This window comes from Labrus mixtus, chromosome 11 (genome assembly GCF_963584025.1).
Source record: "Labrus mixtus chromosome 11, fLabMix1.1, whole genome shotgun sequence".
Lineage (NCBI taxonomy): Eukaryota > Metazoa > Chordata > Actinopteri > Labriformes > Labridae > Labrus > Labrus mixtus.
Window position 1 is genome coordinate 3092248 of NC_083622.1, and position 13174 is coordinate 3105421.

Consider the following 13174-nt stretch of genomic DNA (forward strand, 5'->3'; position numbering starts at 1 on the left):
CGGAACATATTTCACTATGAGATGTATTTCTGTCCTTTTTGTAACAAAACATCCAGATGATTTTTACTCTGTGTGTTGTTTCATTCACAAGTTTATACTTAATATAATTTCACAAATATTCTTCTTACTTTGGTACACTACATTAAAAATGTAGAGATGGGACAGATCCGAGGTAATATTGGTATCAGGTCCGATATTGACGTAATTTATGTATCGATATCGGACTGAAGGTGCAGATCAAGAAAGATGGTTTGGCACTTTAAACATTCTCAACTCGAACAGTCTCACTTTGAAGACATTCAGACTGAACTGTTAGTGCCCACAAATCGTCTCCATGACGACGTTCAGACGAGATTGAGCAGCTCTTTTTATGTGATTATAAAGTACAGTTCTTACACTTCAGTTTAAAATATTTAATTTAAAAAACCTGAAAGTTGTTGCTGCTGCTAAATGTTTGTATGTGAAGGCAGCACAATGTACAAAACAACAATAAACCAATTCATTATGATAAAAATTATGTTGTTCAGGTAAGCCGTCCATCAACAATCCGGTGGGGGGGGGGGTTTGTTCTGGCAGGCCGTCAACCAACGATCTCGAGGAGCCTAAGAGAGCTCAAGAGCTCCCAGGAAAATAGATAGTAGGTGGTTAGTGACTGAGATTTACAGCTAGATACATGCAGTATATGCATCGGAACTGAAAAAATCTGTACTTAAAAACGCTCTATAAGGAAGTAACTGTTCCTTCCTGAGTTCATGGTGTGTGCTGGTGATTTACTGAAGTTTTTTAACCTGAAAGATGATTCTAGAAATCTGCATCTCTCAAGAAACACAAGGAAGATTAAATATTGACAATGTCTCTTAGAAGATTTTGTTATCATTAGATAGGGCTTGAAACCACATGAAAATACATTTGTTTTATTTATTCTAACTCTGTATAGCACTTTTCAAGCCAGAGGCACAAAGTGCTTCCCATAGACAACATACACAAGACAGTCAATCAATGAAGGAAGTTAACAGCAGTCAACACAAAAAAAAAATACAAGAGATTAAAAGAAAGATAGCATGACAAAATAAACTTAAATCACATGAAAATTCTGACAGGGCAGGATAAAACACACACAGACAACCATATGCAACAAGAAAAAACATAACAACCAAAAGCAGAAAGAAACAATAAAATACAATGATGATAGCCTTGTCCTGTGAGGAATGCACTGAGGACCTGATCGGACCTGATCGGACACGCCTCAGATCAGAATGCCCAGCTGACCTTCAACAGGACATGGCTTAGACATAGACATAAAAGGGGAGGGGATGGGGGTGCCTATTCTTAATTGCATGTTAACACATATAATAAAGAATACAAATTGAACCATATACATACCAATCTACTACATGTACACATTTGCATGTAAAGTCATAAATAAACAAATTCATTGACCATGTATATATTGGTTTCAAATTGTGATACAAAATGGGTCTGTGTGAGAAAAAAAGAGAGATACATATAAATATACATACCTAATTACATACTCATACACATGTGCACATACCGGTAGCTATACATATCCATAATAACCTCGTTAAACACAAACATCCAACTGTACAATTACTTTCTGAACCTTATACTTAATCCAGACAGGCTAAGGCTCAGAGCATGTTTTTGGTCACTGCCCGCTCCATAGATACTAATTACAAGTAGTCTTTAAGACAGCTGTCCATGTCAAAACAATTTGGCTTTCTAACCTTCCAATTGATAAATATTATCCGTTTGACAGATGGAAAGGCTAATCCAATCAAGTGTTGGAATTATTTTGAGGTTACCCCATCTCTCTTATTTCCCAGTATACCCACTGTTGGACTTAATGTGAACGTTCATATTAACTATTTTGCACAGTAAAGTGTGTAAAAACATGTCTTAAGTCTGGCTGCACTGAGGCAGGAGAACAGGGCGTTGCAAAAGTCAAGGCGAGATGAAGTAATGGCATGAATGATTTGTATCACATCCAATCTTTTTGAGAACAAATCTACAGACTTCATCTGTCCTGTGTGCAATGGTTATAAAGGTTAAGAGAGACATACTTATAATTCTTTAGGATAGGATAGGATAACACTTTATTGATCCTCAGAGGGGAAATTCGGGCGTTGCAGCAGCACAAGACAAGTATTTACATAAAAAGCTTCAATATATTTCCTATGTATTCACAAATTATTTCTACTGAATTATATGAACTGTTTCCAAATTAAAGTGCTGAATTAAATGTGTCCAATCCCTGAGCATGTTCTTCATTCAAATATAAATTCACCTTTAATAGTTTTACAGGTTCTCACCTGGTTTAGCCTCAAGACCCCCCCTTTCTGACTACTTCATGAAAAAACACAACTTTATAGTTTCTGATTTTTTTCTACAAATCAGAAAACTTACATGGAAAGTTTGAGCTGTTTGGAACTCAGACGGTATGAAAAAAAACATGACAGAACAAAACAAGCATCTTTAAAAAGCACTTCACAGAATATTTCACAATTTCTTTTTCATGCAAGCTGAAAAGGCCAGGCGATCCACTTTTGGGTCCCAGAAATTAATTAAAAACAAAATCTAAAATATCTGTAAAAAAAATAGTTTAATATTTCACATAATAAAAGTTAAATGAGTTTCATATTATGCACCTTCAGAGATAATCATGACTCACAGTCTATCTGTAGAATCCTTATTGATCCATTTTTACCTCCTGAGGAGGAGGAATAACTCTGAGTCCACCATGATCAATGAGGAGATCAGCTGAGGAGAATTAGAGATTAATTTAATGTATTTAATTAATGTGATGTTATTACTCAGTGGACAGTGATGATTGTTAAACCTATAGACAGAAAACTGCTCTCCACACAAACTCAAACTGATGTGATGTATTCAGTCTCTATCAGCACAGGAATGATTCATTATGTTGTTAGATTATTACATCGTACTATTATAAACCTTTAACTTTGTGTCCTCTTGATGAATTCTATCATTTGGTCTGACCTGGAGATCAAACCCACATCATCATCTGTGAGTCTGTGTGACCTCCTGAGTCTCCGACAGCCTCCGTGTGTTTACCTCCACAGAAAACTCTCCGATTAAAACTAAACACATCAAAGTGTAAGGTTAATGTTTGTTTTATTTAAATAACTGATGTCTCTGCTTACACTATCATCGTTTTAAAACTTTCACAGGTCTCATTTAGACACTTTAGGAGCCGAAATGTGACGGAAAATCCCCGCGTGTTGTCCAAACAGAGCGGGTATCATAGAGGTTTGAAGCCTGCTGTAATGCAATTAAAGAGTCCTCGTCCACAAACATGAGCTGAATCTGAAGAGATGAAGGTTTTCTAACTGATGCGGGACGTTTTTTTCGTTTAAACAGATTCTGTGTGTGAGTTTTATCCCCATAAAGTTGAAGATAAAACACAAAGTGTCGCCACATTTCAGACAGGAGGAAGAGCGTCTGTGTGGGTTGACTCTTTACGGTTCTCATGTTCCCTATAAGTCCCGCCTCCTGTCGGTCTACGCCACACGTCTAGTGAGAGATCAACATGGCAGAAGAAGCTCCAGCAGTACCAGCAGCAGCCCCGGTGGTGAAAACCCCGAAGAAGAAATCGGCTTCCAAGCCGAAGCCGAAGTCTGATGGACCCTCCCTCCCGACGCTCATCATCAGCGCTGTGGCTGAGTCCAAAGAGCGCAAAGGTGTGTCCTTATCGGCCGTGAAGAAGGTACTGGCCGCTAAAGGTGTGGATGTGGTCAAGGCTAACAAACGCATCAACGCCGCCGTGGTGAAGCTGGTAACAAAGGGAACTTTGGTCCAGACTAAAGGCAGTGGTGCCTCCGGGTCTTTCAAGCTCGCAAAGAAAGAGCCCGCAGCCGCCAAACCTGCAGCGAAGAAGGCCGCAAAGAAAGCTCCAGCCAAGGCGAAGAAGCCTGCTGCAAAGAAAGCTACACCCAAGAAGAAGACTCCTGTGAAGAAAGTAGCAGTCAAGAAGTCCCCGAAGAAGGTAGCAGCCAAGAAAGTTCCACTTAAGAAGGTAACCAAAAAGCCTGCTGCAAGTCCCAAGAAGGCTGCTCCCAAGAAAGTGGTGAAGAAGACTCCAGTCAAGAAAACTCCACTTAAGAAAACAGCAGCAAAGAAGACTGCAGCCAAGAAGGCCAAGAAGTAAATTCACACCAGCATTCAATGCATCAAAGGCTCTTTTAAGAGCCCCCACAACTTCTACTAAAGAGTCTGTCCTCAATGATATTATTTAGAATCATGTAATTTATATTTTTAATCACCTCTGAATGTTGACATCAGCTTTGAGTGTTTACACTTCTCACAGTCTTTTAGATTCTGTCATTACTTTTTCAGAGTATTATCTATAAAATACAGGATAGTTATACTTCTATAATCATTTAATAATGTAGGTATTTGTGTAAACACCTCAATGAGTGTAGTAAGATGAATACAGTTAAGGACATTCTGCAGAAGCTAATTTTACATGGATATAAAGTTTAAAGGAAACAGGACAGATACTTTTAATTATTTATTATTTGAGTTGTTTCCTTATTTAATTATTTAATTGTTCATTATTGATCCATTGTTGTGGTTTCCAGTTTCCTCTTACCAGACCTGCTTGAACATTAAAATATAAATGAATTTCAGCCAGCGTTAAATTCAGAATGAAACATCCTCACAGAATAATTCATCTTGGTTTAATGACCGTCTGTTGGCTGAATGTGCTCCATATGTCTCCACATGATGATTTTTTTAATTAAATCTGCTTACAGAACTGTTTCTGATGATTTTATAATGATATGATGACCACCTTACTAGAAATACTTATTTATTTTAAGAAAACAGCAGCAAAGAAGACTGCAGCCAAGAAGGCCAAGAAGTAAATTCACACCAGCATTCAATGCATCAAAGGCTCTTTTAAGAGCCCCCACAACTTCTACTAAAGAGTCTGTCCTCAATGATATTATTTAGAATCATGTAATCTATGTTTATAATCACATCTCAATGTTGAATGTGGTCACATCCATGTGTGCAACTAAGATGAATAGGAAGTCCAAGGTAGTGAATCAGAATATGAACTAAACCTTATTTCAGGCTAGGCTACATCTTCACAACCAGAATTTAGACAAGCAAAGAAAAATAGTAATTAAGGACACAGACAGATTTACTTACAAATAAGCTGTTAAAACACATAAATAGCTGAGTTTATTATTGTATCATAGTCCCATGTTGTGATCTAACTGACCTACTATTACAGTGATACAACCAGTTACAATGTAAGTCCTATATTAAATATATAATGCACATAGAGAGCACATAGCATATATACTATGACATTAAACCTCATCAGTGTAGCTCTCCTACTTTCTCTCTATGTCATGAAGAATGCAGCTTTCCACTTCGACATCGTCTGTAGTATTTGTCAACAGTTATCTGATATTTTCTTTTTTCAATAATTCTCATTTTAAATCTTACCACCCAATTTCATTCTTCTCCACTTTATTATATTAAATTATATTTTTTGAGGAGTAAATCAAATAAATCAACAGGACTGTAGTAAGTCATATATATATATATATATAATCCTTGTTTTAGGCTAAGCTATTTCGAACGGAAAGGAAACCAGAATTTATAATAATAATTATTAAGGACACAGAATGAATAACACCTTAATCCTTTCCAAACAAATCAGGTTCTAAAGGGTTGACATATTCCACAACTATTCCATGAATAGACAAACCTGATATTAGAGTTTAAGAAATGTATGCATCCAAAAAACGTTTAGTGAAAACGACTTTTAACAACTACTGAGTATTTATTTCAACACCTTATGTCCTCATGTTTCCCTTTTTCTCACAATAACAAATAAATCCGACCTCTTTATTAAAGGCTACTTTTTTATTTCGCTGACCCAAAGGTAGACTGAACCACAGCGACTTGATAATGATGACAAGTAACTTATTTGGATTCATTTTATATCCAGGACAGGATGTGATGAACTGTCATGTAGAACTATGGTATGGAAAATAATGGTACAGTTAAATTAAGACATGGTTCATAACTGTCAGGGTCTCCATTAAGAGCCACCACAACTTCTATTAAGGAGTCTGCCACTGAGTCAGGACTCCATATTCACATTTAAGACATGCATCCAAGACAATGTGTAAGATGAAGGCCCGATTCACCGGAATGTGAGAAATACTCGTGTGTAACTGTAATCATCATGTGTAATTCACAGTAGCCTACATTCATTCATGTTAATGACTGTTTCTGAAGGTGTAAGTATAAAACACAAGTATTAAACTACCTTAATTATTATTAGATGTGGTGGTGGAGCATTTATTAAATGTATAGATTATTTTTATAAAGTGCTCCAATTATCGCAGGTTTTTATCGACAGTAAATAATCTACTTCAACGATTATATTAAGAATTTTCTCTTCAATTGTGATGTGGTGGCTCTTAAAAGAGCCTTTGTGTTTGTTGAAGTCAGGATTGGGTCTCTACTTCTTGGAGGCCTTCTCGGTCTTCTTGGGCAGGAGAACAGCCTGGATGTTGGGCAGCACTCCTCCCTGAGCGATGGTGACTCCTCCGAGCAGCTTGTTGAGCTCCTCGTCGTTGCGGACAGCCAGCTGCAGGTGACGGGGGATGATACGGGTCTTCTTGTTGTCACGGGCAGCGTTACCGGCCAACTCCAGGATCTCAGCGGTCAGGTACTCGAGCACAGCCGCCAGGTAGACGGGGGCTCCGGCACCAACACGCTGGGCATAGTTTCCTTTACGCAGCAGCCTGTGAACACGACCGACTGGGAACTGGAGTCCAGCACGGGAGGAGCGAGTCTTTGCCTTTGCTCTGGCTTTTCCACCGGTTTTGCCTCTTCCTGACATGGTGTAGGTTGATCTCTAGAGTCGGTACTGAGAGAAATGAAACATATTCAGACAATTCATCCTCTTTATGTCCGCGTAGCGCGCGCGTTTTTCTGCCCCTCCAACCAGAAAAGAGGCTTCGGGTTTAGCAGCGGAGGGCGGACCATCCTAGCTTAGCTCCACAACTTTTCTCCAATGAGCAGCGGAGATTGAGGAAGGGGCTCGCTCCCCCCGGCGGGACTGAGCTCCAGACGCGGCTTTGTCACCAATCAGAGGCTAGAGGTCTGAAGCAGCGTCACCGGTCGGTATCCGCGCACTCGGTTTAAAAGCAGCTCGTCTCCTGCCTCTGACACATTTTTCTCCTTATTAGAGAATCTTAAACCATGGCAAGAACCAAGCAGACCGCTCGTAAATCCACAGGAGGCAAAGCCCCCAGGAAGCAGCTGGCGACCAAGGCTGCCCGTAAGAGCGCCCCGGCCACCGGCGGCGTCAAGAAGCCCCATCGTTACAGGCCCGGTACCGTGGCTCTCAGAGAGATCCGTCGTTACCAGAAATCCACCGAGCTGCTCATCCGCAAGCTGCCCTTCCAGCGTCTGGTCCGTGAGATCGCTCAGGACTTCAAGACCGACCTGCGCTTCCAGAGCTCCGCTGTCATGGCTCTGCAGGAGTCCAGCGAGGCTTACCTGGTCGGTCTCTTCGAGGACACCAACCTGTGCGCCATCCACGCCAAGAGGGTCACCATCATGCCCAAAGACATCCAGCTGGCCAGAAGGATTCGCGGAGAGAGAGCTTAATCTGTCTACTGCTCCAAAACAACCACAACGGCTCTTTTAAGAGCCACCACACTTTACTAAAGAGATAATCCTCTACTGTTTGTTTAAATTATAGAGATGACTTTATTATTTAATTCTAGTCCCATGTTGTTAACTATTTCTGTCATACAGTACTGCCACCACAGTAACATTACAATGAAGTCAGAAATAATATGTATAGAAACCATAGCGAGCACAGACATATTACAAAGTTAATAACATAATACACACTACATGTATGTTATATTTAATTTGTTCGCCTCTTAACTATATTTGAATTTGTTATTCAAATTAATCACCAGAGTTTGTCAGTTAGATAACCAGTACACATGTATATATAATATGTATTATCTCATAAAGAGACATTGTCAATATTTAATCTCCCTCATGTTTCTTGTGAGTTGCAGATTTCTAGAATCATCGTTCAGCTACAAGAACTTCAGTAAATCACCAGAACACACTATGAACTCAGGAATCACTTCGTTATAGACGTTTTAATTTTTACAATAAATTAATGAGTCCCATAAAAACATTGAAGTTGATACCATTACTTCTACGGGCCTTTAAATTTGGATCACAAACGGGATCACTGACGACCACTTGGAATAAATATAACAGTGATCCATAAAGACGGTTAATATGCTACAGGATGCTCCTCATACAGATCCATATCATTATTAAATACTGATGATAAAATACTAACTTTAGTTATAGCCTGTAGATTAAAGGATACTGTACCTGATATTACAGACAATGATGAATGCAGGTTAAGATCCACCACATTAGATTAATTATCTTTAAAGACGCACTATGGGAACAAATAATGACCTCTAAAGACACAGTTCTCTGAACCACCACAGACACATCAAAGAGTTTCATACATGAAAATTATATTCATCAAATATGTGTGTCTTTATATAACACACACACACACACACACACACACACACACACACACACACACACACACACACACACACACACACACACACACACGCACACGCACACACACACACACAATCCATGCACATGATAAAAAAGTCTTGTTATAAAAAATGATTGATGGACTGAGGAAACACACAAGAAGATAAAAAAACACTAAAAGATGATCTTTAAATCAACAAAACAAACTCAGATATGAAATATATATTTAATCAAAACTACTTCAAAGTTAGATACTATATATAATATATATTCAGTAAAAAGCCAGAATAAAAAGGTCTTCAGTTTGCGTTCATAAATATCGACATGAAGCCGTGGAGATGAAACGATAATGATAATAATCAGGATATAAACGTTATGTGTTGACCTCAGATCTTCAGGTAAACTCATCCATCATCTGAGCATCACTTTAACTTTTCCTTTTGAACTTTACACTGTAAGGGAATTTAGATAAACTTGTGAAGTACTTTGGATTAGAGAAGAGTGAAACTGGATTTTCATCTCAGGATTTCCTGAATCACCTCTCTGTGACTGACCAACTGGTAATTATCATCTCTATTAAGAACAGTGTGATTCCCTTTGCTCTGCTCTCCATGTTTGATTCTGTTGTGTGGAGGTGTGGGAGCCTTTGGGTAGACGTTCTGCTGTTGATCGTCTGTGGGTGTGGTTGTTTTCTGTAGTGTTTAATGTTTTAAATGTTCTTTAATTTATTGAGACTGTAGGAGAGCTTGTCTCTATTTAAAGTCACTGTGAGCGACCCTTCTGAAGAGAACCATGTCCAACTGTTCCAAATGTCTCCCAGAGTGTCATGAAGAATACAGAGAGATTACAGATCACCTGAGGTTTTTGTCTAGTTTTCTCATATGGCCTTTATAATTTTTTTCATCTATCGTTATCACTTAATCAATAAAAATAACTTAATTAAGTTAATCACCAGGACACACTATGAAAGCAGGAAGGTACAATCACTGCATTATTGACAGTTTTTTGAATTTACATTTTTTTATTCCTTTATTTCTTATTTTATGTTACATATCACATCCTCCCTTACTGTGTTCATGTCACATTTATACATACTTAAATAGGCAAAGGAGACTCATGACATCATGTCATCGTGACATTATATTTAAATCTTCTCATACAATCTGGAGGTTAAATAACTAAGACTACAAAAATTAGAGATAAATGTCACTGGGGATATAAATCTGATTACTTTATTGGGAATGAGCCAAAGAAGTGTTTCTCATATCACAACACAACATTTAAATAAAGATTAAAACAATCAAACAGAAGACATTACAGCATCACGTTTGGAATAAAACTGTACAAAATACCAACAATTTTAAAATGAAATGAAAAAGAAAGAAACACAAAGATGAGGAAATGATCCAAACAGAGGAAGTGGAGACATTAATGAAATTATGCAAAACATAAAGTATGACTTCTAGCATATAGACTAAAGAAGTAAGACAGAATATTTTACTGAATTGAAAACAGGAAGTGAGCTGAACTTGTGACAGAATGAGACAAAGCAGATGAAGAATTTGCTAAATATTATAAAAGACTCTTCTAAAAAGACACAGAGTTTGAAGTAAGGAGCTTCTTTATGAACAGGTTAAGACAGGAACAGAGCCAGATAATGTGCAGGTGAATGTAATTTATAAGCAGAAATAAAATAAAAAAGATAGAGGAAACAGTCAAATCTCAAAAGTGGGTAAGAACTTATGAGGAAAAAAAATACTATTGCAGACAAAACCAAAGAGAGATGAGAAACAGAAATGCGATAATTATTTTACATGATGTCAAATTACCTTGAACACATTAAAACTAAACTGATTTAAAATCTTCACTTCTGGGATTTAAAGTGTCTGTTGTTAAAGGGACTCACATAAAAGAAAAGTTTTAAAATAAATAATTTATTTATTTTCAGTTTTATTTATTTGTTCTGCTCTCTCAGTGTGTTTACTTACTTAATTTGTGCTTTTGAAATAAATTACAATACAACATATTTTTGTGTTGGGTTGTTATAGACTTTCTTTTTGTTTCAACTTTCAGTCATGATTCTTTAAAGGTGTGCTGATAGAGCTTCCTGTCCTCCTCTCCTGGATGTTTTTATGATCTTCGCTGTCCGAGGTGCTGAAATGATCGCTGCTGCAGCATGTTGTGTCATTTGTTTAGAAACAGAATACAATCAGTGATAATCTTCCTTCATCTCGGTGTGAATGATTTCACTCCAAGATGTTGGATGTTTTCTTCACCTCCTGGTCCATGTGGAGCTCAGTCAGTCTAACAGGAGTCACGCTGTCCCTGATTCATGCTGCTGTTCAGAGGGGGGCGCTAATGCTTCAAAGGATTTTGCTTGACAAACATGACCGAAGAAGAAGAAAGCAGCCCTCTGACTTCTATAAGGTTCTCAGAGACTAGATTTAGAAAACGTGAATCGTAACTCAGATTCATTCAGCTCTCAACAACTGATCTGCTAACATGTCTGGAAGAGGAAAGGGAGGTAAAGGACTCGGTAAGGGAGGCGCTAAGCGTCACCGTAAAGTCCTCCGTGATAACATCCAGGGAATCACCAAGCCCGCTATCCGCCGTCTGGCTCGTCGTGGTGGAGTCAAGCGTATCTCTGGTCTGATCTACGAGGAGACTCGTGGTGTGTTGAAGGTGTTCCTGGAGAACGTCATCCGTGATGCCGTCACCTACACCGAGCATGCCAAGAGGAAGACCGTGACCGCCATGGATGTGGTTTACGCCCTCAAGAGACAAGGACGCACTCTCTACGGCTTCGGAGGTTAAACCTGATCCTGACTTACACCGAAACCCAAAGGCTCTTTTAAGAGCCACACACTTCCTCTGAAGAGTCGTTCCATAATTAATATGATCAATTTTAAGTTGTAACGTTGGTCTAGCTTCGGATTAACCAATTAAGGAAACATGTCTGGATATGCTTAATATACGAGACAATAGAAATATATTACCTATGTTTTGAGCTCTCATCATGCTAATGTTTAAATCCATTACTAAGTATGATAATGAAACCTTTGCTGCAGCTAGCAGTCTATGCAAATTTCAATAAATAAAGATGCTCTCTGCATCACGTCTCGTCCCGTCCCCTACAGTAGAAATACAAAAAACAACGCTTATCCATAACTGTATTTTGATTTAGCTAACTGAGTGAGTCGTTTAATCAATTGTTTGTACTATTACAGACACAACATACCTGATTCCGGAAGCAGAGAGTGCAACGCTGCTAATAATTAAAGAATATATTTACAGAAAAATTTACAATTTTTTCATCTCATTCTTGTTATAGCCACTGCATGAAATTGTCAGGTTTTATTTAACTCAACGACAATTAATGTAGGCTATATATCAATACAAGACCGGACTCTCTGCATCAAGTCATAAGGTGAACACAATACATGCTGAATTTGAACTAATAAAAAATATTGGAATACAACTTGTCACATACATTCAACTAATAAAAATACAACTTTAAACTGATATGATTAATTAAGCCTGATTTTATGATGAAGTTCAATCAAGCTTTATTTGAACGTATTTAATAGAATAGACATAACCAAAGCTGGGATAGCTTTCCTTTTTCAAGGCATCAATTTGACTTCCTGCTCTAACATCAAGAAGTAATGTGAATAATAGAGGTATAGGTGAGTCATCCCTCATACAATATCTTAAAACCAAAATGGACATATCGATACTAAATTAATGGCCGATAGCCGAAGATGTGATCAATGATTGGGTAGAATAGGAGAATCAGGATTTCAGCTCTTAGATGAAATGTTGGGTGGTCCTTAAAAGGACCGTTGAGTTGTTGCTGGTGATCAGCGGGTTTACTTGGAGCTGGTGTACTTGGTCACAGCCTTGGTGCCCTCAGACACGGCGTGTTTAGCCAGCTCACCGGGCAGCAGCAGGCGGACAGCGGTCTGGATCTCCCTGGAGGTGATGGTGGAGCGCTTGTTGTACTGAGCCAGACGAGAGGACTCCCCGGCGATGCGCTCAAAGATGTCGCTCACGAACGAGTTCATGATGCCCATAGCCTTAGAGGAGATACCGGTGTCGGGGTGGACCTGCTTCAGGACCTTGTAGACGTAGATGGCATAGCTCTCCTTCCTGGACTTTCTCCTCTTCTTGCCGGTCTTGGTGGCCTTAGAGACGGCTTTCTTTGAGCCCTTCTTGGGCGCTTTCACGGTTTCAGGCATGTTTTCTGAGTGGTGATTTCAAAAACTGGTATCGAAGTGAGTTTCAGAAAGCTGCTTATATTTGGTGTTGAAGCAAATGAGGAAGTGCTGTTGCTCACACAGGATTGGCTGAGATTTGCGCGCTCATAGCTTTCAGTCACCTGACCGGAGCTGAGGCCTGGAGGCCAAAATGAGTTTAGGAAAGTAGCGTCTGATGAGCTGCAGCATGGGTTTTTATTTTATCTCTTGAAAAACGACCATCGATAAACAAAATAAAAAGATTAGACAGCATAAACATTTCAGCTTTCTAAATAAATCTTGAATCAGGTTTACAG

At 38.7% G+C, this 13174-nt stretch overlaps 4 protein-coding genes across 4 annotated transcripts; 2 read left to right on the top strand and 2 right to left on the bottom strand.

The window, feature by feature from the left end:
* The first annotated feature begins 3547 nt into the window (after window positions 1-3547).
* Window positions 3548-4308, top strand: LOC132983356 (histone H1-like). Its single transcript, XM_061049630.1, has one exon. The coding sequence runs from the start codon at window positions 3569-3571 to the stop codon at window positions 4184-4186; it is 618 nt and encodes a 205-aa protein (XP_060905613.1). The 5' UTR covers window positions 3548-3568; the 3' UTR covers window positions 4187-4308.
* Window positions 4309-6447: 2139 nt separating this feature from the next.
* LOC132983343 (histone H2A-like) lies at window positions 6448-6928 on the bottom strand. The gene has a single exon (XM_061049617.1). It carries the CDS (start codon window positions 6905-6907, stop codon window positions 6524-6526), a length of 384 nt encoding a protein of 127 aa, XP_060905600.1. The 5' UTR covers window positions 6908-6928; the 3' UTR covers window positions 6448-6523.
* A 177-nt stretch (window positions 6929-7105) lies between these two features.
* On the top strand, window positions 7106-11443 carry LOC132983360 (histone H3-like). The gene is made up of 2 exons (XM_061049634.1): window positions 7106-7613; window positions 11124-11443. Exons 1-2 carry the CDS (start codon window positions 7270-7272, stop codon window positions 11434-11436), a joined length of 657 nt encoding a protein of 218 aa, XP_060905617.1. The 5' UTR covers window positions 7106-7269; the 3' UTR covers window positions 11437-11443.
* A 962-nt stretch (window positions 11444-12405) lies between these two features.
* On the bottom strand, window positions 12406-12953 carry LOC132983346 (histone H2B-like). The gene has a single exon (XM_061049620.1). It carries the CDS (start codon window positions 12858-12860, stop codon window positions 12492-12494), a length of 369 nt encoding a protein of 122 aa, XP_060905603.1. The 5' UTR covers window positions 12861-12953; the 3' UTR covers window positions 12406-12491.
* Between the last annotated feature and the right edge of the window lie 221 nt (window positions 12954-13174).

Excerpts from the sequence above, each read along its gene's own strand:
- LOC132983343 (XM_061049617.1), bottom strand. The coding sequence starts at position 6,907 with ATGTCAGGAAGAGGCAAAACCGGTGGAAAAGCCAGAGCAAAGGCAAAG.
- LOC132983360 (XM_061049634.1), top strand. The coding sequence starts at position 7,270 with ATGGCAAGAACCAAGCAGACCGCTCGTAAATCCACAGGAGGCAAAGCC. Across the intron at positions 7,614-11,123 it reads AACCTGTGCGCCATCCACGC|CATGTCTGGAAGAGGAAAGG; the intron begins CAAGAGGGTCAC and ends CTGATCTGCTAA.
- LOC132983356 (XM_061049630.1), top strand. The coding sequence starts at position 3,569 with ATGGCAGAAGAAGCTCCAGCAGTACCAGCAGCAGCCCCGGTGGTGAAA.
- LOC132983346 (XM_061049620.1), bottom strand. The coding sequence starts at position 12,860 with ATGCCTGAAACCGTGAAAGCGCCCAAGAAGGGCTCAAAGAAAGCCGTC.